This window comes from Megalobrama amblycephala, linkage group LG13 (genome assembly GCF_018812025.1).
Source record: "Megalobrama amblycephala isolate DHTTF-2021 linkage group LG13, ASM1881202v1, whole genome shotgun sequence".
Classification (NCBI taxonomy): domain Eukaryota; kingdom Metazoa; phylum Chordata; class Actinopteri; order Cypriniformes; family Xenocyprididae; genus Megalobrama; species Megalobrama amblycephala.
The window spans coordinates 5,451,676-5,475,538 of NC_063056.1; the positions used below are offsets into that span (position 1 = coordinate 5,451,676).

The 23,863-nt window shown below is 36.6% G+C and overlaps 2 protein-coding genes across 2 annotated transcripts in view; one reads left to right on the top strand and one right to left on the bottom strand.

Moving 5' to 3' along the window:
• Positions 1-278: 278 nt before the first annotated feature.
• On the top strand, positions 279-12,193 carry themis2 (thymocyte selection associated family member 2). The gene is made up of 6 exons (XM_048151824.1): positions 279-435; positions 1,619-1,759; positions 4,513-4,938; positions 8,833-10,016; positions 11,535-11,643; positions 11,812-12,193. The coding sequence occupies exons 1-6, from the start codon at positions 339-341 to the stop codon at positions 11,892-11,894; spliced, it is 2,040 nt and encodes a 679-aa protein (XP_048007781.1). The 5' UTR covers positions 279-338; the 3' UTR covers positions 11,895-12,193.
• Positions 12,194-12,206: 13 nt separating this feature from the next.
• rpa2 (replication protein A2) overlaps positions 12,207-23,863 on the bottom strand; it is a 29,021-nt gene continuing 17,364 nt past the window's right edge. Inside the window, exons 7-9 of the mRNA XM_048151827.1 lie at positions 17,812-17,937; positions 17,418-17,512; positions 12,207-12,397 (exon numbers count right to left, since the gene is read on the bottom strand). Coding sequence (XP_048007784.1) covers positions 12,310-12,397; positions 17,418-17,512; positions 17,812-17,937 — 309 coding nt within the window. The 3' untranslated portion in view covers positions 12,207-12,309. The remainder of the gene's footprint in view (positions 12,398-17,417; positions 17,513-17,811; positions 17,938-23,863) is intronic.

Below are 23,863 nucleotides of genomic sequence, written 5' to 3' on the forward strand. Positions count from 1 at the left end.
GTAATATTCATGAGCTACGCCTTCGCCATAAAAGGATTTGTAATTCCGGCAAGTGTTGTATAGGATCACAAAGCTTGTGGTTACACAAGTGAAACCGCATAAACATTCATTGTTATTATATGTTGAAACAAAACATGCAAGTATAACAAAAGACATTATATCAGAATGTATCTATTTAAATAAAAAATTAAATAAAAACTAAAAAGGCTTGTGTGCAGTTGACTATATAGTGTTTGTGGGTTCTGGGTGAGTCACTTTTGAGACTTCCTCTCTTAACTATAGTGTTTAGTGTGCGCCAGCAGCAGATCAGCTCAGTGTGTGAGAGTCCGCCGTGAGAGATGGGAGACCTCCAGTCCCTGCGAGTCTTCATCAACTGTCTGGATCAGCAGACTCTGCCCCGCATCCTACAGGTCTGCTCTGGGGTTTATTTCCAGGGTAGGTTTTGTGCTTTTTATCCTCTCTGCATATTCTGTATTTCCCCTTTTTCAAAGAGGAAAAAATAAAATAAACAAGGAATATAGCTATTAAATGTTCTGATCTTTGTTCAGAGTCTGTTCTCCACATCCGTAAATGTGTTTTGCATTAATAATTATTCCAGTTTTGTATCTTTTAACCATCATCTCTGTTTTTTTTTTTTTTTTTTTTTTGTGTAAAATAAGGAACAAGAATGTTCTCTTGAATGCTCCCATAGCATGTGAAAACACCATCCACTGCATGTTTTATGTCTGGGATCTCTGAAACCTCTAACAGAAGTAACATAACATTTGCCAGGTGTTCATACTTCAGTGTAAAGTATTGAAATGGCTGCGAGGTCCCTCCAACCCCAAACAGGACATGAGGTTTAAGAGACCTTTATTTATTGTCATTGCGGTTTAAGCTTAAGCTGAGTGCCTTCAGTGTATGTAGATGTGTGACAGAATGAGCAGTCTGGTTTAGTATTGTCTGCATTGCTTCACAAAACAACAGCCTAGATTGTTTCTTATAAAGGGTGAACTCAAATCATAAAAAGTTCATTGCTTTTTACACATTGCAGTTTGCTCATGACTGGTGGTCGTCAGCTGTTTTCTGTCGGGAGTCGGATTTGATATCAAAAATAGCACTAAAATTGGTTGGTTGTACAAAAATAAAAATTTCCTTAACTTCCAAAACTGAAATGGTTTTGAGAATGAGGGCATGTCACACAATCTGTCCACAAATTTGGCTTCTTAAATGACAGCACCAAAAATATGGAGACTGATTAGACGCCTTTGACATCAATAACAAAAAATGAACCTCTCTTTTAAAAGATGATAAGCCTGTTTATTTTCCTATCCCAAATATACGCTGATTCGTTTGATTTTACTAATATAGTTTGTTTTCCCCCAGATTTTTGGGTTGCAAACCAAGTTGAAATCCAAAATTTGTATGTTTTTGAGTGAAGTACAATACTGAAATAAATACAAAGGCCTCTAAATAAAATATAATCAATACCATATAATCACAGAGGAAGATTTAATCCATACTTTCACAAATAAAAGAGACGCTTCGACTTTGTTTTAATGCAATCAACGTCTAACATGTAAATCAACTAGCCTATTGTATGCAAACGAGGCTTATGCTGATGTGTTATTATTTTCAGGGTCCGTATATGAGCTTTCGGGGAGCGAAGTGTGTTTATCTACTGGAGATTTGGTGAAGATCATTGGTCTACAGCTCCTGTCTGTATCTTGTGAGGAGATTGACACTGGATCTTCATATGAATTGCCTACTGAGTATTCAGGTGAGCCACTAAACAACAGCAATACACAGATGTAAAAAAAATGATACGCTAGAGTTAGTGAAACTACTTCTTGTGTAGCTAATTCAATATATGATTACATTAGCCTTTTGACTAAATAACAGCCTGATTGATTAGAGGTAAACTAGGACTGCTAGATCTCACGCTGTAAAAAATGAATGTGATTTTAACGGTAAAATATTGTAAAAACGATACGGGAAAAAAAATTGTAAATAGGTTAACAGTAACAGGGTAAAAGCTCTTACCAGACATTTTATGTAATTTTCACAGTAAAATGCTGTAAATTTTTACAATTTTTAGAAGTAAAATAGAACAAATCAATGTATAATTTATGGTCCAAAACTGTAAACTGATATTCCCACATTTCCCTGTGCGACACTCCACATTTGAAAGTATTTTGTTTAAATAATCATGTTTCTTAATAGTTTTTCTTATCAGTTATGTACATTAGGGTTTTATGTTACATCTTCTGTTGTTTAATGAATGTTTATTGCATTATTTAAGTATTGTGGGTTACCATGATGGTGTTCTGTGTTTGTGTGAATGACTCTGTGCACCTTCTATATATTAGTACATACTTCAGCTCGTGGAAAAGCTATTTATGAACCTTGATTCTTCATGTGGCTTTCTCTTTCACCACCTGCATTATGGTGGTTGTCAGTATATGATAAAGGTACAAAACATATTTTAGTAGTAGAGTGCATTGTTGAATTTATTGGTTTACAGGTGCTGGTCATATAATTAGAATATCATCAAAAAGGTGATTTATTTCACTAATTCCATTCAAAAAGTGAAACTTGTGTATTATATTCATTCATTACACACAGACTGATATATTTCAAATGTTTATTTCTTTTATATTGATGATTATAACTGACAACTAAGGAAAATCCCAAATTCAGTGTCTCAGAAAATTTGAATATTGTGAAAAGGTTCAATATTGAAGACACCTGGTGCCACACTCTAATCAGCTAATTAACTCAAAACACCTGCAAAGGCCTTTAAATGGTCTCTCAGTCTAGTTCTGTAGGCTACACAATCATGGGGAAGACTGCTGACTTGACAGTTGTCCAAAAGACGACCATTGACACCTTGCACAAGGAGGGCAAGACACAAAGGTCATTGCAAAAGAGGCTGGCTGTTCACAGAGCTCTGTGTCCAAGCACATTAATAGAGAGGCGAAGGGAAGGAAAAGATGTGGTAGAAAAAAGTGTACAAGCATTAGGGATAGCCGCACCCTGGAGAGAAAACCCATTCAAAAATGTGGGGGAGATTCACAAAGAGTGGACTGCAGCTGGAGTCAGTGCTTCAAGAACCACTACGCACAGACATATGCAAGACATGGGTTTCAGCTGTCGCATTCCTTGTGTCAAGCAACTCTTGAACAACAGACAGCGTCAGAAGCGTCTAAAGACAAAAAGGACTGGACTGCTGCTGAGTGGTCCAAAGTCATGTTCTCTGATGAAAGTAAGTTTCCTTTGGAAATCAGGGTCCCAGAGTCTGGAGGAAGAGAGGAGAGGCACACAATCCACGTTGCTTGAGGTCCAGTGTAAAGTTTCCACAGTCAGTGATGGTTTGGGGTGCCATGTCATCTGCTGGTGTTGGTCCACTGTGTTTTCTGAGGTCCAAGGTCGACGCAGCCGTATACCAGGAAGTTTTAGAGCACTTCATGCTTCCTGCTGCTGACCAACTTTATGGAGATGCAGATTTCATTTTCCAACAGGACTTGGCAGCTGCACACAGTGCCAAAGCTTCCAGTTCCTGGTTTAAGGACCATGGTATCCCTGTTCTTAATTGGCCAGCAAACTCGCCTGACCTTAACCCCATAGAAAATCTATGGGGTTTTGTGAAGAGGAAGATGTGATATGCCAGACCCAACAATGCAGAAGAGCTGAAGGCCAATATCAGAGCAACCTGGGCTCTCATAACACCTGAGCAGTGCCACAGACTGATCGACTCCATGCCACGCCGCATTGCTGCAGTAATTCAGGCAAAAGGAGCCCCAACTAAGTATTGAGTGCTGTACATGCTCATACTTTTCATGTTCATACTTTTCAGTTGGCCAATATTTCTAAAAATCCTTTCATTGTATTGGTCTTAAGTAATATTCTAATTTTCTGAGATACTGAATTTGGGATTTTCCTTAGTTGTCAGTTATAATCATCAATATAAAAGAAATAAACATTTGAAATATATCAGTCTGTGTGTAATGAATGAATATAATATACAAGTTTCACTTTTTTAATGGAATTAGTGAAATAAATCAACTTTTTGATGATATTCTAATTATATGACCAGCACCTGTACATTCAAATTTTCTTGTTTGTAAATTACAGTTTTATACTGTAAAATGTACAGTTTTTCTGTATTTTTTACAAAATTATTCTGGCAACCACAGCTGCCAAAATTATTTTTTTTACAGTGCATGGAGATCTAGCAGTATTTTCCACTTAAGGCACTATTGAAAATAATCAGTTTAACATTACAGGCAACGTGTGTAATTTCTATATCACACATTCTACATCAATTCCTAAAAAGTTCTGCCATTGGACCAACAGATTGTCTTTAATTCAATACAAGAGAGTGTTTTACTTCAATACAATTGTCTCTCCACGAATAAGACATGATGCTATTCTTAACTTAAGCTCAATGTGGCTGTTCCTAGGAAATTCATTTCTAAACCAAAAGCTAACTGGGCAAGTTTATTGATTTTACCACACTATGTATCTTTCTAGGTCAGTTCAGACTCGTCGCAGAGGACCTCCCGTACAACACAATAGAGGAAATTGTGGGTCTGTGTCCTGTTGGAGTGGACGCCTGTGGCTCCTTCATCTTCACCAGCAGCAGCGAGTTGACTATTGACTACTTCACGGTACCCGCAGGAAAACAGTTGACCCTGCTTACTGTGGAGATTGCTGAAGATGGAGAAAGACTTGCGCGGTGTCATGTGGTGGGGCAGAACATGGCTGCTGCAGAGATACTCCTTCCTCTATCCCTCAAAGGAGAGTTTTACGAATATGAAAGTGACCGTGGTTACACTCTACAGGAAATCATGTCATCAGCCAGGCTGAGCTGCCGTCGCTTCCGCAGCACAAATGTGAAGAACAGCGGAGCCATGCTGGTTTTCAGCCCTGTGTATGAAATCAGTGCCATTATGCATAGTAAGTACAACAGTGCTACTTTACTTTGTAAATATTTGTCAAGCCCCTTTTCCACTGACATTGTGCTGGTGCCAAAGCCTTATGTGTAATTATCCAAGACAGAGTGCTGCAGTTATTTTTGTAGGCTAGCCTGTGAATTTGCATCACCCTGCTTCCCTCAACAAAAAAACCCAATAGGAATTCTAGGGGTTTAGGCGCATAGCGCTGAAACCCTATTGTAATTGTTACAATTTCAAAGGATCAGCATTCTCCCCTAAAAGTGATTGGGCAGACCAAACCGTAAAGCTGGTAGCACTTACACCGTCTACAACATCAGCAAGGCTCGCCCCGATTGGCCTGACGGGGGCGCTACAGCAGTCAAAAGTATGAAATGGCTCATAACTCCTAAACTGTTAGGTGTAGACTCAAATGTCTTATATCGTTGGAATCCTTGGCTCAAGATGGACAAAATACCTTGGATTTTGGAAATTTTCAGGTATTTGGAACTTCTTGAAAAAAATACTTTTGCAAACTAGTCCTAGGTTTTTGGCCTCATTGGAACCAAACCAGTGCATCAAGATTCTCTGGAGTATGATTGTAAATAGTTGTCAAAAAAAAGTTGAAATTCCAATTCACGGTCCCTAAGGGCCGCCAAAATGTTCAAAGTGGGTGGAGCCACTTTTACTAAAATGGCTATAACTCGTGAACAGAATGAGATATTTGCATCAAACTTGGCACATCTATGTAAGAGCTCATTCTGTGGTCGCATGAAAAAGGACACAGCAACTGGCCACTTGGTGACACTATAACAGGAAAAAAACATGGAAAATTGCTAGAATCAGCCAACTGTTAGTCCGATTGACTTGAAAATGGGCATGCAATGTCTTTGTCCAAGGTGCTATGATTGTCTATGAGGACACTGGCGTATCAAAAAAAGAAAAAAAAAACATGCCTACCATAGGCCAATGAAATTTGAGCACCTATTAGACAAGGTTAACGGAGGCCAATAGGAACGAAACTCGTTGGGCACTTTCGACTCAAGGCCCTAAAGGTCTGTAAGAATTTTGAAAGAAACAGCTACTAGGTGGAGCTAACGAGTTTTCCGTAGTGTTTCACACATCCACACAATAGTCATATCATTTCATAGATCTCCTCATGCTGAAGAACTTTGCCTCAAGAACCAATGCTGTCAATCAAATTGTTCATTAAATATGTGCGATTATGTAGAAAACCTACTTTTGCGAACTAGTCCTAGGTTTTTCGTCTGATCAGAACCAAACCAGTGCAGTACAATTCTCTGGACTCTCTAGGTCAATAATTATCAAAAAAGTTGAACTTTACCCTTTGGGTAGCTATAACAGGGTCATTTAGAAACGGGGCGTGGCCAAGTGCTCACAAAAGCCTAAAACTCCTAAACGAAAACTTGGAACTTCACGAAAATAGGTGAGCACATGCAGCATATGACTGTAAAGAAGCATGACAACCTTTATGGAGATCAGTCTATAGGTGGTTCTATAACTGTTAAAAAGCTTTAAAACCCATATATTTCCAAAGGTAAATTGCCTGTATTGGCTGTAAATTGTCAGTTCCTTCTATGATTTAGGTGGTTACATGCTTGCTAAATAAAACTTAATATTTTTTAGGCCTTGAACCCCGATAATTGCTGCTCACAGCTACATTTCATTAGCTTCTGGATTATTGTAGAATAAGCTCTGTGACCAAGAAAAGTTTATGACTCTTACAAATTTATTTCATCATGATAATTAGCACAAATCTTGAATTTTGGAGATTTTCTGAAGATTTTGGAGATTTTTCTGAAATTTTGAGTTAGAATAGTTAACAAGTGTGTGATTATAAACACAATGAGGCTGCAATGGTGGACTAGTGAGTAGATGAGTTTACCTATTCAGTGTGATGACAACCTCTGTAGTCCCATTTAGACACTTGATAGCAACTGCATTTTTCCAAGACAAATACAACCTTTAAAACACCACAAAGGGTATAACTGATGTATTTTATGTTGTAGAATAACATGTGAAAACATTTTGAGCTTATTGACCTTATTTCAGGCATTTAACCAAAAGCTCATTGACTTCTGGGCAATGGAAAAGAAAGTGCCAAAATGCTAATTCATTTCTGGGTTTTGGCATACAAAAATACGTTATCCATGCAGCACTCTATTGCCACTACAGAAAAGGTAGTTGTGGAGCAGAAAAACAATGACCACAAAACCTGCTGTCTCAAACAAGGAACTGCTATTTTTAGAGACTGGGAGCCTGCATTAAACATTTTCTAAAGAGCAGCAACTCAATCTGGCAGAATGAAGCAAAAATAACTAGATCACACAAACCAGATCCTAGCATTTAAACAAAAACTACAACTACGAAGATAATTCACTCAAAATCACAATTAATGCGAGAAACTACTGTGTGCGATATGTAGGACAAATTCAGCTCTGGTTCCCATAGAATGGCACTTTGAACTGGATTGGCTGCATTGGCTGGAGAATCTTGCTATTTGAGAATAAACTTTTATAAGATTTTTTTTTTTTTTTTTTTTGCGGATTTGAAATATGTTCTTTAATTGTGGATTTGGCAAGCAATTTTTGAGATTTTGCTATTCCCCCATTCAAGTAGATAGGAATTGGTCTTGCAAAAAAAAAAAAAGAATTGCCCAGAAGTGTTGCAAATATAGTCACCGATACCCCTTTTCCACAGACATGGTTCCGGTGTGGGCTTTACGGCCTGTGTCCGTTCTCAAATCTTTCCATGCATTTCCACTCTAGAAAAGGTGGTTCCGGGCAAGAAAGATTGGTTCAACTCCGGCCTTAAAAACTTGCTGGTCTCGAATAGACCCAGGGAGTGGGTGGCGGAAAAATGCCCCTGTCTCGTTGAACAGTCTAATAACAGATGAGAGTACAGGCAGTTTATGTGAGCTGTCGGGTCGCTAGAATCACTCCAGGTACTGTGAAGAGCAAAACAGAATGCAGAACTGTCTGCACAAACACCAGGATGTGCAATGTGTTTTTTAAACTATACATAACAGCGTTATGTCAGCATTCATTACTCAAGTCTGTGGAAACATGCTTCAGTTTGCCTGGCCGAGAACAGCTCTGGCTCCAGAACACGAACCATTCTGGTGGAAAAGGGGTACGAGTAAACTGACTTTCCTGGAAAGGGACTTGTATATTCATGATTATAATCACTGAAGCAGCCTGAACTGAAAATTAGTTGGGAGTCAAGGAATGTTGACTTAACTTTCAACATTGCATCAAAAGAACCTTGTGATTTCATTAAATTATTTTTGAGGCTAATACATCTACTCAAAATTGAAGCACTCATAAATTCTAATAAGCAAAAATAATGAATGTAGTAATGTGATCAATTACTGTACATCAATGATTGGCAAGTTTGTGGAAGCATTGTCCGGTTACAAGAGGGTTTTGCAAATCCCTCAGGCGAGCACCATTAAGAACCACCATGTTGGTGGAAAAGGGCAATCAGCTGTCACTCAATCCTGCTCCTGGAGGTTCATCTTCCAGTACCTTCCTAATCTAACACACATTTGAGCCAGCTACTCAAGATCTTTGGCTTTGCCTGAAAACTACAGGCCGATGTGTTGAGTTGGAGTCCTCCAGGAGTAGAACTGATTACACTTGTCAGAGCAGAGGTGTCCAATCCTCCTCCTGGAGGGCCACTGTTTTGCAAAGTTTAGCTCCAATCCTAATAAAAAAAAAGTCTGAACCAGCTAAGCAAGGTCTTGAGGATTACTAGAAACATTCAGGCATGTGAGTTGGGGCTAAACTCTGTGAGACATTGGCCCTCCAGGAGCAGAATTGGGCATCCCTGTCATATACAGACTTGATACATGGAAATGGTCCTGGAATAAATGTTTGTTAATGATTTTTACATTTAGTGAGGAAGAACGTAGTGAAGTTCCCATCCAGTCTGGAAGTGGATGTCCAGGATGTGACAGAACAGTTCGAGGATTTAGTATTCATAACTCCGTTATCTCTGACTGAAATTGCAAGTCAGCCAAAGGAGTCCTTCCCCACTCTGGCAGAGATCCTTGATGCCCCAGAAGGCAATCAGTTTTTTAATTGTAGCTGGTTCAAAGAACTGCAAAGAGGAAGGCACCTCGTGTTGCACGGGTGTGGCCACAAAGTTATGATATTAGCCTCAACTCCAAAGGGGAGGAAGGAAAAACAGTACTTCTTCATCTCAGAGAGTTATGGTGGACGAATGAGAAGAAGGGCCCGGGAATTCGGATCAGTGTACGAGCTATACTTGGCATCCACTCAGTCTCCAGGTTTGAAAGTAAGCGTGACACGACACTACGAGGCGGTAGAGGAAGAGGGAATGCCTGCACTCAGTGTTGGCGAGCAGCTGGAAGTGTTGAGGACGGAGCTAAAGGATGGACTCGGGGATAAATCTGGAGCTGCTCAGAAAGTAGAAAGTCTAATTTGCAAACGGACTCTAGAAGTGGACGATGAGGATGAGGATGATGAAGATGAGGAAGACGACAGTGAGGAAATCTCTCTGCCACTATTTATGCCAGGTAACTTTGTGGAAAAGCTTTCAGACAACAAGAAGTATAAATTATCAGATTTAATGAGGAGCCCTTTGCCTCTGGATGTCAAAGTGGTGACTCGGGATAAAGAACTAGAAAAAGATCCCCTGATGGGGTTAACAGCACTTAAGCTTGAGGAGACCTTCACAGAGACCATAGTATTGGCGAGCCTATCCAATAAACCAGATTGGTGTTTTGAGTTGCCAGTACGCTGGTTACAAATGTCTCTCTGTTTCACCACTGATCATCTGCCGTGGCCCAGTGATGAGCCCCCAGAACTTCATGTAGAGACAGTCACTGAAGTGACAGAGAAATTCTACTATGAATATCACAAACTCATAAGCAAAATTGATGAACCACCTCCTCGTCCACCAAAGCGAAAGCCATCTAATTCAGAAGCACCTAAAAAGACCCCCAAGTCTAAGCATGCATCACCAAAAGTAAAGAGCAATGTGACCGAACAACTCAACAGCCTCTCGCTTCATCAGACAAAGGGTAAACGGGCCCCTGCTCCACCTCCACCAGATGATGTAAGCAAACTTTTATTCACCTAAAATAGACATCTAGAACAGTAATATGTCTGTTTTGTTCTGAATTACATTCTCAGATTAGCTAATACAGGATTATCCATTACAGCATTTTCCAAATTCCCCTTTCTGTGGTTAATGCTAATTAGTGATGGAAAAATCAATTGCTCACATACTTAGTTACAAGTACAGTAATCAATTCTTTTTAAAGGAATAGTGATCATCTTGTTCTAAATCCATACAACTTACTTTTTCTGTGAAACGAAAGATGTTCTGCAGAATTTTCAACATGCTTTTTGCTATACAATGAAAGTGTTTGGGGATAGATGCTGTCAACCTCCAAAAATGACAAAGCACCATACATATTGTCAGTGTTCGAGTGGTGTCAAAACTCTTTTCAGTTTCAATAATTAAACCTGATTAAACTTTAGAAACTTTAGCAATTCATTACTAATAATGTGCACCATCTCCACTGCATTATAGATTTAGAAAGACATTTCTACACAAAGAAGCGATTAATAATTACTTCTGACCGTCAGTGACAGAAATAAACTTTTTTTTTTTTTTTTTTTTATCAGGGGGTGAATATCAGTATCAAATGAGTCAACAGAAATCAGTATCAACAAAATCACCCTTTCACTGCAAAAAGCTGCATTTGTAGTGGCATTTAAATACATTTACACAGACTGTTTATTGCAGCTCAGAGGGCAAGAATGCATTTACACAGCAATTACAATTGCATTGATTAATGTAAGAAATTAATGTTTTAAATACAACTTTAATTAGGAAATATGATATGATGGGAAAAAGGACAGCCACAGATTTTATTTATTTTTTTTAATTGAAGCAGGTTCTAAGAACTACAAAGGAAATATTCATTCATTCGGGAATGAAGCAAGTGACTGACTTTATGAACGAGTCATTGATTAATTCACTTAACCTTTTTGTTCAAAACGCAGATTCATTCAGGAACCAAGCAACAGTTCCACCCCGCACAATTAAATTTTTGAATGTAAATATTAAGTGCAAAATTAAGATAAGGCTTGGGAAGGAATTGTATGGATCACTTTTATGGTGCTCATGTCAATGGAGCAGGTCTGTTTCCTCATTTTCATTGTATGAACTATTAGGGCTGTGCGATTAATCATAATTGATTTTCCGATTTTGGCTTCCAATGATTACGAAAATAAGATAATTGATGTAAAATGATTATTGCACTGATAATTGTGCATCAAGCAGCCCTATGAACTATAGCATGTCATTCATAATGGCATCAATAAATGCATGTTTGTAACAACATGAAGGTGAGTAAATGATGATCCGAGTTTTCATTTTTGGGTAAACTATTTATTCTTCTCCTAAAATGGTACAAGCATAAATCATCCCTCATAAAGTCTGGTATGGTAACTGTGCCCTTATTCATACCGAACCGAAACAATAGCATTGTGTTCCTCTTTTCTTATTTAAGATGGCTCAGCAGCTTATAAACTTGACACTTTTTTTCTTGTGCAACTCCACCAGACACCAGATCAGCCCCCTCCAACCTTGCCTAGGAAAAGCATATCAATAGCCGAGAGTGTCAGTCTGCCTAATATGTACGTGAAAAGTCCCATGAAGACACAAAAAGCAGGTTTGTTTGTCTTTACATTTAGATATTTGATGCTTCAATGATTTTTAACACCCATTCCATGATATTTGGAACAGCAATGACCCAAAATCAGGAAGCTAAAATATTATGTAGATTTTAATCTATTCTTTTCTTTCCTTCCACCAAAAAAAAAAAAAAAAAAAAAACAAGCAAGGAGACTCTCTGACTCAGACCATGACTATGAGTCAATCGAGGACACACTGAATCCCCCCCATGAAAGTCTGTTCTATTAGATCAAGGACACTTTGTATTCATGTACACAAAGGAATACAGCTGATGTGTCTTCATAACGGGAAGTGCAAAAGAAATCAAGAAAGTACCAGCCAATATGGAGTCTCAACAGCACAAATATGCAATAGTTTTCAATGTATCTAAATACTCAAAGTCGTGCCAATGCAAGGTTGAACAAATATACACTTCAATGTAAATTAGGCAATGTCATTCTTACTGCTTATTCTTTAAGACATGCTGACCTCTATAGCAAGAATACAAGTTTAAATGAGTATGCTTTTATTAAAATTATAGAAAATAACTGAAATATATAGTTTCATTTTTTTGTTTGTTTTATTTTGTTTCGTTTTCCTCGAAAACTACCAAAGATAAGAAATGGGCTTATTGGGGTCAGATAACAATGTGACAAAAACGTAATTAGACTTCATTGTCTGTTGATCTGAAGTGGTCCTCATCAATGGTGGAGAAAATGTGTCCCTCGTTGCTGAGAAAGTCCACAATTTGCCTGTAAAAAGGTAAAGAGAAATGAGAATTAAACTGCAGTTAAAAGAACTGTTTCAAGGTGTACCGTATTGTTCTGAATATAAGACTGAATATTTTTTTCTTAGAAAGACATCTGAAAAAAGGTTTGTCTTTTATTCAGAGTCCAGACTTTTATGCGTCAATAATACACCCGCAACAATAGGTGGCGGCAAATACGGTGCGTCACAGTGTAATGTTATATGATTACGAGCGCGAAAACAGTCTTAAACGATAACGGTGAAAGAAAAGCTTAACGTCTAAAGCCCAAAGTATACTTCGGCCATCCGCGTCCGTGCTCCGTCTGCATACAAAAGCGAAAATCCCCTCATACGTGATTTTAAAACCCAAGACGGTACCCAGAATTCAAGACTACAATAAGATTTCACCTGTACTGTTGATGAAATTTTGGTAGGCTACATGGTTTTTACTATGAGATGGACAGCCTAATTGTTATATAATTCAGATGGGCTACAGGTTATTTTTATGGTATGTCAAAAAGTGTTTTTTAAAAAAAAATGTGATAGTTGGCACATTTTGCCAGTATTTACCATACTTTCAATACAAAATTAAAATATGAAAAATATGCAATATGAAAATCATTTTAAAAATAAAAATTCTCTTTATAAAATACAAGATTTGGTCTTCAAAAAGCCTTTCGTGTACATCTTGGAAAACGGGAGGTTGTCTTATCAGGGTCATCTTATTTTCTGAACAATACGAAATGTGCAGCAGACAGACAAGTGAGTCAATTTCTCTCACTTCCTTCTGAAGCAGGAATTGATTAACTTTGAAAGTCAGATTGGGTTGTGTTATTAGATGGCTTTTGTGCATGATTGCCTTAGTTCAGTGTCACAGGAACAAAACAAAACAAAAAAAAACAAAAAAGGAAAAGGGAAAAAAAAAAGGTGTTGACAAACATTTGCATAATATGTGAGCTATGAAGCATCTGTTGGAAAACTAGAAAAGTTCAGAAAAGAACACAAACCCTGTGTCTGAATAAGCCCATTTCCATACATGGTATGAACAAAGCTAGGGCTGTCATGGCACCAAATTTCAGTAGTCGGTACCAATACCAGTCAAATGTCACAGTTCTCTGTACCAATTTTGGTACCATAGTAAAAACGAACTATTTTTGTTTGAACTACTTGAAACAGAAAAACAATTGAATGAAATCTGTTCATTTTTAATGCTATAAATAATCAAGTAAATAATACATAAAAACAGGCATCCTCAAATAGCAGATCGTGGTCTGATTCCGGACCCTGGTTTGGTGCAGCCCCATTTTACTGTTTCTACAGTTTAAAGTGAGTAAAGTGTGGTTCACACTACAAGCGCTCGGCGTTTAAAATAATGATTATTCAGCGCTCGATCTTTTTTAAAAGAGGGAGCGTTTGAAAGCAGGCTGTCTGCTGATAGACGCCTGCTTTCAAACGCTCCCATGTGTATCTGTGTAAGCGCTCGGTAAAGAGCGTCATTGATGACTATTTACAACATGTTTTTGAATGGCCAAACAGGGGTGTTTACAAATCCGCTCAAAGCGTCACATTTTTAAAATTTCAGAACCGACTTTGTATCGGAGTCGGTACTTTTGACAACACTAGACTACAGTGAAGCTGAACTTTCCTTCTGTCCACATTCAGTTCTCGTGGACCGACCGTCAGGCACAGAATGCACATGTTCATGCAGGCTACAAATGCACACTTCAGAAGATCTCACAGCTGGATTCAACTAAGTCTGCAATGTGTGTGAAATGAAATTGATTAATAACATATTAATAATAAATGAACAGTGAACGTTGTGCGCTCAGGCGCTGATGTTCTCAGTGAAAAACTTATATATCAGTCGACCACTACTATTTTGACATCAGAATTTTTAATTCAATCCTGCACTTTAATTTAGTTGTCACTTCAAAATATTTGCAGTGTGTACTTGGCAGAATGAAAAATATAACTTTATTCAAATTATAAATGGGTTATACAAACCCATAGGTTATACATACAAAGCTTGTTATTTTTGATTAACTGAAGGGGCTTTCGCACCTTTTCATAGTTCCTAGAATTATTGGCGGAAGTACCCGGATTTTGCCGTGTTCGCGCCGCAAGAACTAGGTGCGAAATCTCCGTTATCACGAAACTCACGACACACAACAAACAGCTCCGATCACGGCGTCCTCCATCCACTGTTTTTTGACATTTGTGAATGGCGCGCATAAAGACGCTGCTGTCGGCAGCTTCAGAGTTCCTATTGCCGGCGCAAATGCAACCAGTATCATGGCCTGGGGGAGAAATTAGTTCTCTGTCCTAGTGGCTAGTTCATATAACCGAGTTCCTAGAACTATTCGGTGCTAAAGCCCCTTGAGTTCTGATAGCATAACATATGAATAAAACATCTTTTCAGTCGGGGAAAAAAACAACAACATTTGTTTCTTATGGTCCAAACGATGCAATGAAAATAATAATAAAAAGGATGTACTGCAGGATATGTAAAAGAACATGCGCTGCGAGAGAATTTACAAGAAATCTCACCTCTAATAACTGTAACCATGAGAATGCAAACATTTCAATATAGGGTTCCCTTTTGTGGTTATTAAGATCTCACTCATTGTTCTGTCAGTCTGGTCTTTTTCTCTTGCGGGTGCACACTTGAGGCAGCATAGTGCTCATCTATGCCGACCCTAACATCTAACACTCGTTGCTAGGTTATAAGGCAAACACTGCTATTTTTCACACATTTATTTACACTTTTTCTGTCCTGTAGTTTCTAGGTAAGAGGTTGAAAATCAAAATAGCAGTCAGATAGCTGGGGTCCATGCTGGAGAGGATTAATGCAGGGCTCCCACACACCTTCAAAGTACTTGGATTTCAGACACATGAATTCAAGGCCTGGAAAGTACTTGCAAACAAATATTGAATTAAATTTGAAATCAATTTTGTGAAAATTACAACACGGCCCTCTTAGTCTTAGTATATTTGTTTTGGAATATTGTTTTGGAACCAAACAGATATCACCCGCCATTGACTACCATAGTAGGAAAAATAATTACTATGGTAGTCAATGGAGGGTGAGATCTGCTTGGTTATTGACACTCTTCCAAATTTCTTTCTTTGTGTTCAGCAGAACAATGAAATTCAAACAGGTTTGGAACAAATGAAGGTGAATAAATGACAGAATTTTCATTTTTGAGTGAACTAACCCTTTAAAAAGTCAAAATTGCGTGATTATATTGCATGTCTTATAAAGTCAGAATTGTGATATATAAATTGCAATTTGATTTTTTTGCTCAGAAGTGCATATTTCTCTCTCTCAATTCTGACTTTTTTTTCTCAGAATTGCAAGATTATATCTATAATATATTGTATATATTCTGACTTTAAGCCACAATTACGATCCATATAATACTTTTTTTTTCACTCAATTGCAAAATGTATTTTTATAATATTCTCTCTATATTATGTTTTTTACTCAAGTAATGATTCATAAAAAATGAAAACCAAAACTAGTATGGAATAATTGTTAACATTAGGGATAAGAAAGCTGCAAAAGCTGGTTTTAATTTATTTCCAAAATTAATGTACAAATGATTCTGTACCTCTTCTGGGTTAAAATGGATGCAAATGCAACAGGAGGATTAAAATGTTAAGTATTGTAAGAGGTCTTTCACGACGCTCCATATGTGATGTGAATTTAATAGGATAGATTATAAATCAAACACTGTTTTAAAGTTGATATTGTGGCTTTATTTGATCATATACTTGCATGTGGCATTATATTATTATAATTTAACCAAAGTCAAGCTCAAACGAAGTTACTAGTTTTTGACCAGAGCATGTCGTGTTTTTTCCATCAAGTGCATCGTGTTGCATTTTCATCAACGTACAGGTTGTAAAGTCTATTGTTTGTAGCTATGTGGGAGCTCAGTTTTTCTGTCATTTGGCCAAAATATCATGTTATAAAAAGATGTAGACGGTATTTAACACAGTCTGGCATTTGTCGTTGAATCATAGCCAGTACTAAGACACTTTTCTCCACTCCTCAAATATAAAAAGCATTAGTCTTTATATATAGTGTTTCTTGAGTAAAGAAAACACTGTACTTTTTTTAAAGAACCAGTTCTTTATTTACCTTTGGTTTGCAGACAAGCAGAAATACTCCAAGCTGCGTGCGACTGCGTGGAGTTATGAAGTTTGACTGACAGTTTTAGGAGCCAATACAGTTATGAGGTTTAGTCACAAGCTCTTTTAACACTTTTCATTGGTTAAATATTTGTCTTAGAGCCTTAGCATTAAAGAGACATAATAACCATTTTTTTTTTTAAATGTATTATTTCTCCTCTTTGTAATTGCCCTGATTATCAGCCATCAAAATAACCAGCAACGGACAACGTTAGCAACAAAGTTCAAACTAAGTTTTGCCGGACTGTTTTTTTTTAGATGTGGCTTGACAAACTGAGCTAAAGTGCCAGTTCTTTTAATAACCTAAAGATGCCTTCCTGGCGTATACACACCTGTTGCAGTGAAGTTTTGCTTAATTTAGATGTGAATGGCCATCAATCTGCTGTTCCTCAAGTGATATTTAACTAGAATTACTCAACTAAAACTTACACAAATGTGCACAGCAGAAAAAAAGGAAACTGCATTTTATAAAGCTGCAGTCAATTTTAAAATAGCATTAGAAATGCAAAACTATAACAACTTTGTTAAAGTCAAATCCTGATATACCATTTCTACTTAAGAACAGACTTGAAAACAAACTATTGAGCTCTATTCTCACAAGACTTGAGACTCAAGTTCACAAGATATTTCACATTAAGCTTCCTGACAGGCAATAGAGGAAGCCTCTTCAGAGAAATTAAGGACGTGCTATTCTCCCAGCATATTTGGGGTTACAGAAGAGAAATGGAAACTAAGAAAGAGGAAGAAAAACGTCAAATCTTTTGCTGGGTCAAGGTCTACTACAAAAGCTCTTTCTTTATAGAGACAAAACCCAGGAGGATAAGTTTGTACCTGATAACATTGACGCTCATGCTATTAAGCTTCTGCTTGAGGTCTTGCATGCTGATGCCTTGAGGCTCATGACAACTCTTGATCAGACCCAAAACCTGCACAAAGACCACAACTCAACATCAGCACAACACAGCTCTGAACTTATGATGACACAGTCAAAAAGTGCACAGACAATGAAAAAGAATTGCAGTGTTGTGTATATAAATGTTATTTTTATTATCTAATTTTATGACCAAATTATCATTTTTAGAAGAAAAAAGACAAAACAATGTATGATAGTGAATATATGACCTCTAGATGACTACTTATTATATATTATTGTTTCAAATACATGCCATCACATACAAATACATCATGTAATGTAACTCTTGTACAATGAAGCATTTTGACTCACCTGGTTCTGGTTGGCACTCAAACCATTGACTAGCATACTAGCACCAGAATAGCTTCCTGCGGACCCCATGCTACCCATGCTAGTATGAGACACAGGCATCGTGTTCATCCCTCCGCCCCCTCCCATCTATGAAGAAAGAGCAACTATTATCAAACAGATATATTGGCCAGGTTGATCACAGTATCCAGTCATAAAAATAGAATATACTGTATAAAGTGGAACGTCACAGAATTTGGATGAATAAACCGAAAGTAAACCTATACCAAAATATATTTAAAATACATTTATTTCATACTAAGTATACTTCAAATCCATTAACATATTTATTGACATATCACTTACTGATAAAAAAAAAAAAATTAAACTCTATTTGGAGTATTTCTTTATTGCACAATGCACATTTAATATTATGCCTAAAAAGTAAAATCACTATTAATAAGGATTATATGATCTTTGTATAATATCAGTCTTTAATGCAATATATTTAAAGCGTACCTAAAGTATACTTGCAACAATTTCACTTTAGCTCAATCAAGTATACCCAAGTATATCTTTAGCAAGTATAGACATCAGCACTACTTCCCTTCCAGATAACTAAAGTGCATTAAGTACAATATTAGTAGTTCAGGGTTTTTCCTGCATTGAAACATTTTTGGCGGCCGCCACAATGAATTTCTGTCCCTCCAAAGCTTTATTTGATCAGTTACTGTGATGCAGTGACTGCTGCGCTTGTGATAGTGAGCATATTAACTGAGAGAGAATGAGCAGAGAGCTCCTCCCTCATGTGCACACACACTCCGTTTTCAAACTATGCACTGTCTTTGCTCTCTCTTCCTCGTACTCATCCTGTGGGGCATCCTCAAACGGAGGGTGGAGGAGCGCAAGGTCTCTAACATCCACCAGAGTGGAAGAGGACTCCAGTGGCAACCTATGCAGCTCTGGTGAACTCTGTGATGCCCCAGAGGGTTAAAGCAGTACTGGAAAATAATGGTGGCCACACAAAATATTGACACTTTGGGCTCAATTTGGACATTTTCACTTGGGGTGTACTCACTTTTGTGGCCAGCGGTTTAGTTGAGTTATTTTGAGGGGACAGCAAATTTTACTCACTACTTTACATTGCAGCAAAGTGTCATTTCTTCAGTGTTGTCACATGAAATGACATAATAAAATATTTACAAAAATGTGAGGGGTGTACTCACTTCTGTGAGATACTGTATGTATGTATGTATATATCAAAATAATTATCAGGTCTAGGAAAGAAGCATCTTCTCTGACAAAGCTATGGAATCAGAGAGTGGCAGGTAATTTATTGTCAGTATTGGGCTCACAGATCATGTGGGTAGGGTACTTTTACTGTTTGCGTAAACTGTTGCGATGACCATGTCTGTCAGTCACCACCGAAGACCATTTTTGAAACAGGAAAAACCCTGTAGTTCCAACTTAGCAGACTTTAAGTGTACCAGTTTAGTATTATAAAAGTACAATTGCACGGTATTTTTAGTCAGCACATAAATATATAAAAGTATTTGTATGATATTTAGCACAAAAAAAATGTATTTCAAATACATTTTAGTATTTTTTTTTTTTTTAACTAGGGTAGAGTTATTCAAATTGTGTTATAGACTAGTGTCTGTAAACATTATAGCGTGAAAAGACAAATCCGCATGTTGTGTGTCTCAGTTAGGTCTACTACACAAAAACACGTAAGTGTGACACTCATGGTGTTTTTAGCATCTGCCACCTCATATATGAGAACATGAACTTTATCTCCAGAGTCACTTCAGCAGCATTTCACCATTTCATTTGAGAAAACTATCATAAGATATACACAGAAACTCAAAGGCCTTCAAAACAACCCGCAAAAATAAAAGTTTGGGTTAAAAAATTGACAAATTTTTGTGCATCAGAATATACTTCACAAAGTAATAAATATTAAAAACGTATTTAAGAAAATATCAAAAAAAATATTTAAAAAAATATCACATTTTTAAACCAAAAATCTAAAAAATGGTCGAAATTTTATTTGATGACATATTATAAATTAAACGTTAAAGTTATGGATTTATTTAATTACCACCGTTTTTTTTTTAATAATTTTGTATTAAATCATAAAACACAGAATACAGAATTTATTTAAAATAAAATGTTTCATAGAGTCTTATTATTGTTAAAAAGAAATAAATCCTTAAATTACTAAAGTTTTATGAATTCATCTGATTAAACATCCCTTTTAATTATAAACTATTTAAACTGAAAACACAGAATTTACGAAAAAATGAAACAGAATTTGGGAAAGAATAAAATTGACTTCATAGCGCCCTAATTATTATACTCAGTGTTGGGGAAAGTTACTTTTAAAAGTAGTGCATTACAATATTACGTTACTCCCTAAAAAGTAACTAATTGCATTACTTGGTTACTTCTATGGAAAGTAATGCGTTACATTACTTTTGCGTTACTTTTTCTCATCTGGGCTGAGCTGTTTGCAAATTCACACCTGTACAGTAGAGGGCGCAGCTCAAACAAACAAGCCTTTCAGCTGTGCTGCCATTCTCGACTGCAGAAGAATAGGACACAAGAGCAGATGTAAATGAGTAAATGCCTGCTCACATTTAGTCCAGAAATAATCTAGAATAACCATCATGTTTACACGGCGTACACAACGCCTCTGCACTTACTCCCGATTTCTCTCAACATGGAGACAGAAGATCTGTCAGTCAACACATGGGTAAACAAAGTAACTTGCATCACTTATTAGAAAAAGTAACTCAGATATTTTGTTGTAAATTTAAAATGCGTTATTTTACTTTTTGTCAAGTAACTAGTAATCTAATTACGTAACTTGCATTACTTGTAATGCGTTACCCCCAACACTGATTATACTATATTATAAAATTCAAACTGATAGACTTAATATATTTTTAATGATTTGAGAATGTTCTAGAGAGCATCTTGATCTCCATGTCTCAGGACCAAAACCAAAGCAATAATAGGGATGCACTGATTCCAAACCCAGTAGCGTTATCAGGCCAGACACTGCGCTCGTGTACTCGTACTCATTAAAGCGCTCCGATACCACGCAGCGTGTGTACAGTTTGTGTCCAGACAAAGAAAAGGACAACAGAATAAACAGAGATATGGAGATAAAGAGATTAAAGATGTCTATGAAGTAAATGTATCTAATTTAGTGTTGTCACGATACCAAAATTTTGACTTCGATACGATACCCAACTTAAATATCACGATACCGATACTATGGTAACGATACTACGGCAAAAACCTAAAACAGCAGAAAAAGTAAACAAATAACATGACAGAACTTCTTTCTTCACCAGTGTGCAGCTGATAATTCTGGATTTGAGCTTCATTGCCATGAAGATTTAATATCATTTTTAATGTTTATTATTTTCATGCTCAATAAAATTGTAAATTATTTGCTGTTATGCTTTTTTTTTTTTATACATTTAGGCATTTTTGACAGTAATATTATTGTAAAAATTATATTATGGTAAATAATTAGAGCAATGTTTTTAAGGCATAAATTGGTTTAAAATAACTGTATATACCCTTCACATATTTATGTATTTTTAAATAAATTTTATTTTTGCAACCAGATATCACTTATTAAACTCAAGACTCAATAATACACCTCTTTGCAGAGTTCTGCTTGCACGAGTAAAATAAATAAATAACTCATTTAATGTTTGAGAGCATAAACATAATGCGGTAGCACTTTATTTTACAGTACGTGTACTTTCCTGGTACATATATAGTAATTATGTTGTACATACAGGTAAAAGAGTGGTAACACGAGGCACTTACCTGACATGTATGTACATGGGAACTAATAAGAAACACTGCTGTACTTCCCAATGGTACATACATGGTAACAACTTTGTACCTATAGACAAGTGTTGGGTAATAACAGGTGCTTACTTATAGTGTCCGTATATGGTAACTAACAGACACATTACTGTACTTACTAATGGTATGTACATGGTGAATATTTTGTACTTATGGACAATTGTCAGTAATAACAGGCACTTACTAGTGGTATATACGTGCTAACTATGTTGTACTCACAGACAAGTGTGGACACAAATAACAGACATTTACTTAACTACTGTGAAACAAATGTGCTTACCAAAGTGATACACTGCAACTATACAGCACTTCATAGTGTTAATACTTATCAAGTAGTCCTTTTAAGCAAGGCTTTTGACACATGACAACTGAGTATACCAAGTACAGTAGTGTTACTGATCTGTATGTATTAGGGGTGTGACGAGACCAGTATCTCACGAGATGAGACGAGACTCGAGATTGAGTTCACGAGACGAGACAAGATGGCGAAATACATGACTAGAAAAAATATTCTGCAGGTGTATTTGAAATGTTTTAACTAATCATTTTGTAATGAATGTCATTTCAGTTCTACTTTCTGAGACTGAATTATCATATGCAGTAAAAGACAATAATACTCAAGTAATGTAAAAGGTTTTGCCACTAACTCAACTGACTGACTTCTCTTCAGATCTTACTGTACATGAATTATGAACTTCTACAGCTTTTGACCTCCTAACTGAACTCCTCTCCACAATCTGATCACAGAAATAAAAACAGTATAAATAAAAATGGTAACACTTTACAATAAGGTCTCATTTATTAACATTAATGTATTAACCAACATCAACTAACAACGAGCAATATATTTGCTACAGTATTTATTAATCTTTGTTTGTTAGTTGATAAAAATAGTCATTCATTGTTAGTTCATGATAGTTCACAGTGCATTAACTAATGTTAACAAATTAAACCTTATTGTTTGTACTAGTAAATAATAAGAAGAGAAAACTGTTATTCATTTTTATGGTAACACTTTACAATAAGTGCAACCATAATCGCACTCTCTCAATATTCAAAGATCAAATAAGACCAAATTTTTCTTTGATACAGAGCTAGGAGATGGTTACAACTACACTGCCCAGCCTAAAATAGCTTTCATATTGAGAGATATTTGCATTCATCAGGGAGCCGCTTTCAAATGCGGGGTATTGAAATCACGTTTGAATGCGCGCGCGTTTACTTTCACTTTTAAACGGTCGCGCGTACTCTGTAAATATGGAGCGGCGGCGACCGTTATCCAACTGAATTAAATGTTTTTTTTTTATTTAAATACAAAGCAAAACGTCAGTGGAGGCATAATGTAAACGTAGCGGTGGCATATTCTTTCCTAATCATCCTAACACTCTGTCATGGCAACATCACGAGACTACTTTTCGCCTCGACGAGAAATCTCGTCACAGTTTAGTCTCGCGAGATCTCGTGCCACGAGATCTCGTCACACCCCTAGTATGCATGTCATCAAAATACCCCTATTAAGTGAATTATTGTCCTGTAAAGATTAGGCAAGTTGAACCGCAAAAGTATATCATCCAGTACTCAAGAAGTATCTTGTACCATGCTTATACCTCACCCTAAGTAATGTGTAATTTACGCATTAACTAACTGGTATATTCACTAGTACGTTCATAATAAGTACATGGAAATAGGACTGTAAAATAAAGTGAACCCTTGTACATAAACGTTACATAGGAATTACCGTGATCTCATGAGAATACATGTGTATTTTTACATAAAATGTGGTTTAACCACACGTACGTTTTCATACACACAAAAACATACATTACGTATTAACAGCAATAATAAATCATATAACATAAAGTTTGAATGGAAATGAATTCCCCTGTAATAAAATCATGGGATTAATGTTTTAAATCTGTTGTATGTATTCAATTGTCATATCAATACATGTTTTAGTCACATTTTTTGAATACAGTTTACTCATCTACTTAATATGAAATAACATTTCTGTTCGTGACTTGTAATATTTAGTTTGTCTGCTGTGAGACACAGAAGATGTTTTCTCCTATGCAGCGACTGACAATACAACCATAAGATACATCAAAACACAACATATATTCACAAATCACAACCATTTTATTTGTTTGCTGTACTCCATATCTTTAGAATCCATATGTTTGTAAGG

Coding starts and splice junctions, on each gene's coding strand:
- themis2 (XM_048151824.1), top strand. CDS start 339: ATGGGAGACCTCCAGTCCCTGCGAGTCTTCATCAACTGTCTGGATCAG. Junction 1,760..4,512: donor ATTGCCTACTGAGTATTCAG/GTGAGCCACTAA, acceptor GTATCTTTCTAG/GTCAGTTCAGACTCGTCGCA. Junction 11,644..11,811: donor CATGAAGACACAAAAAGCAG/GTTTGTTTGTCT, acceptor AAAAAAAACAAG/CAAGGAGACTCTCTGACTCA.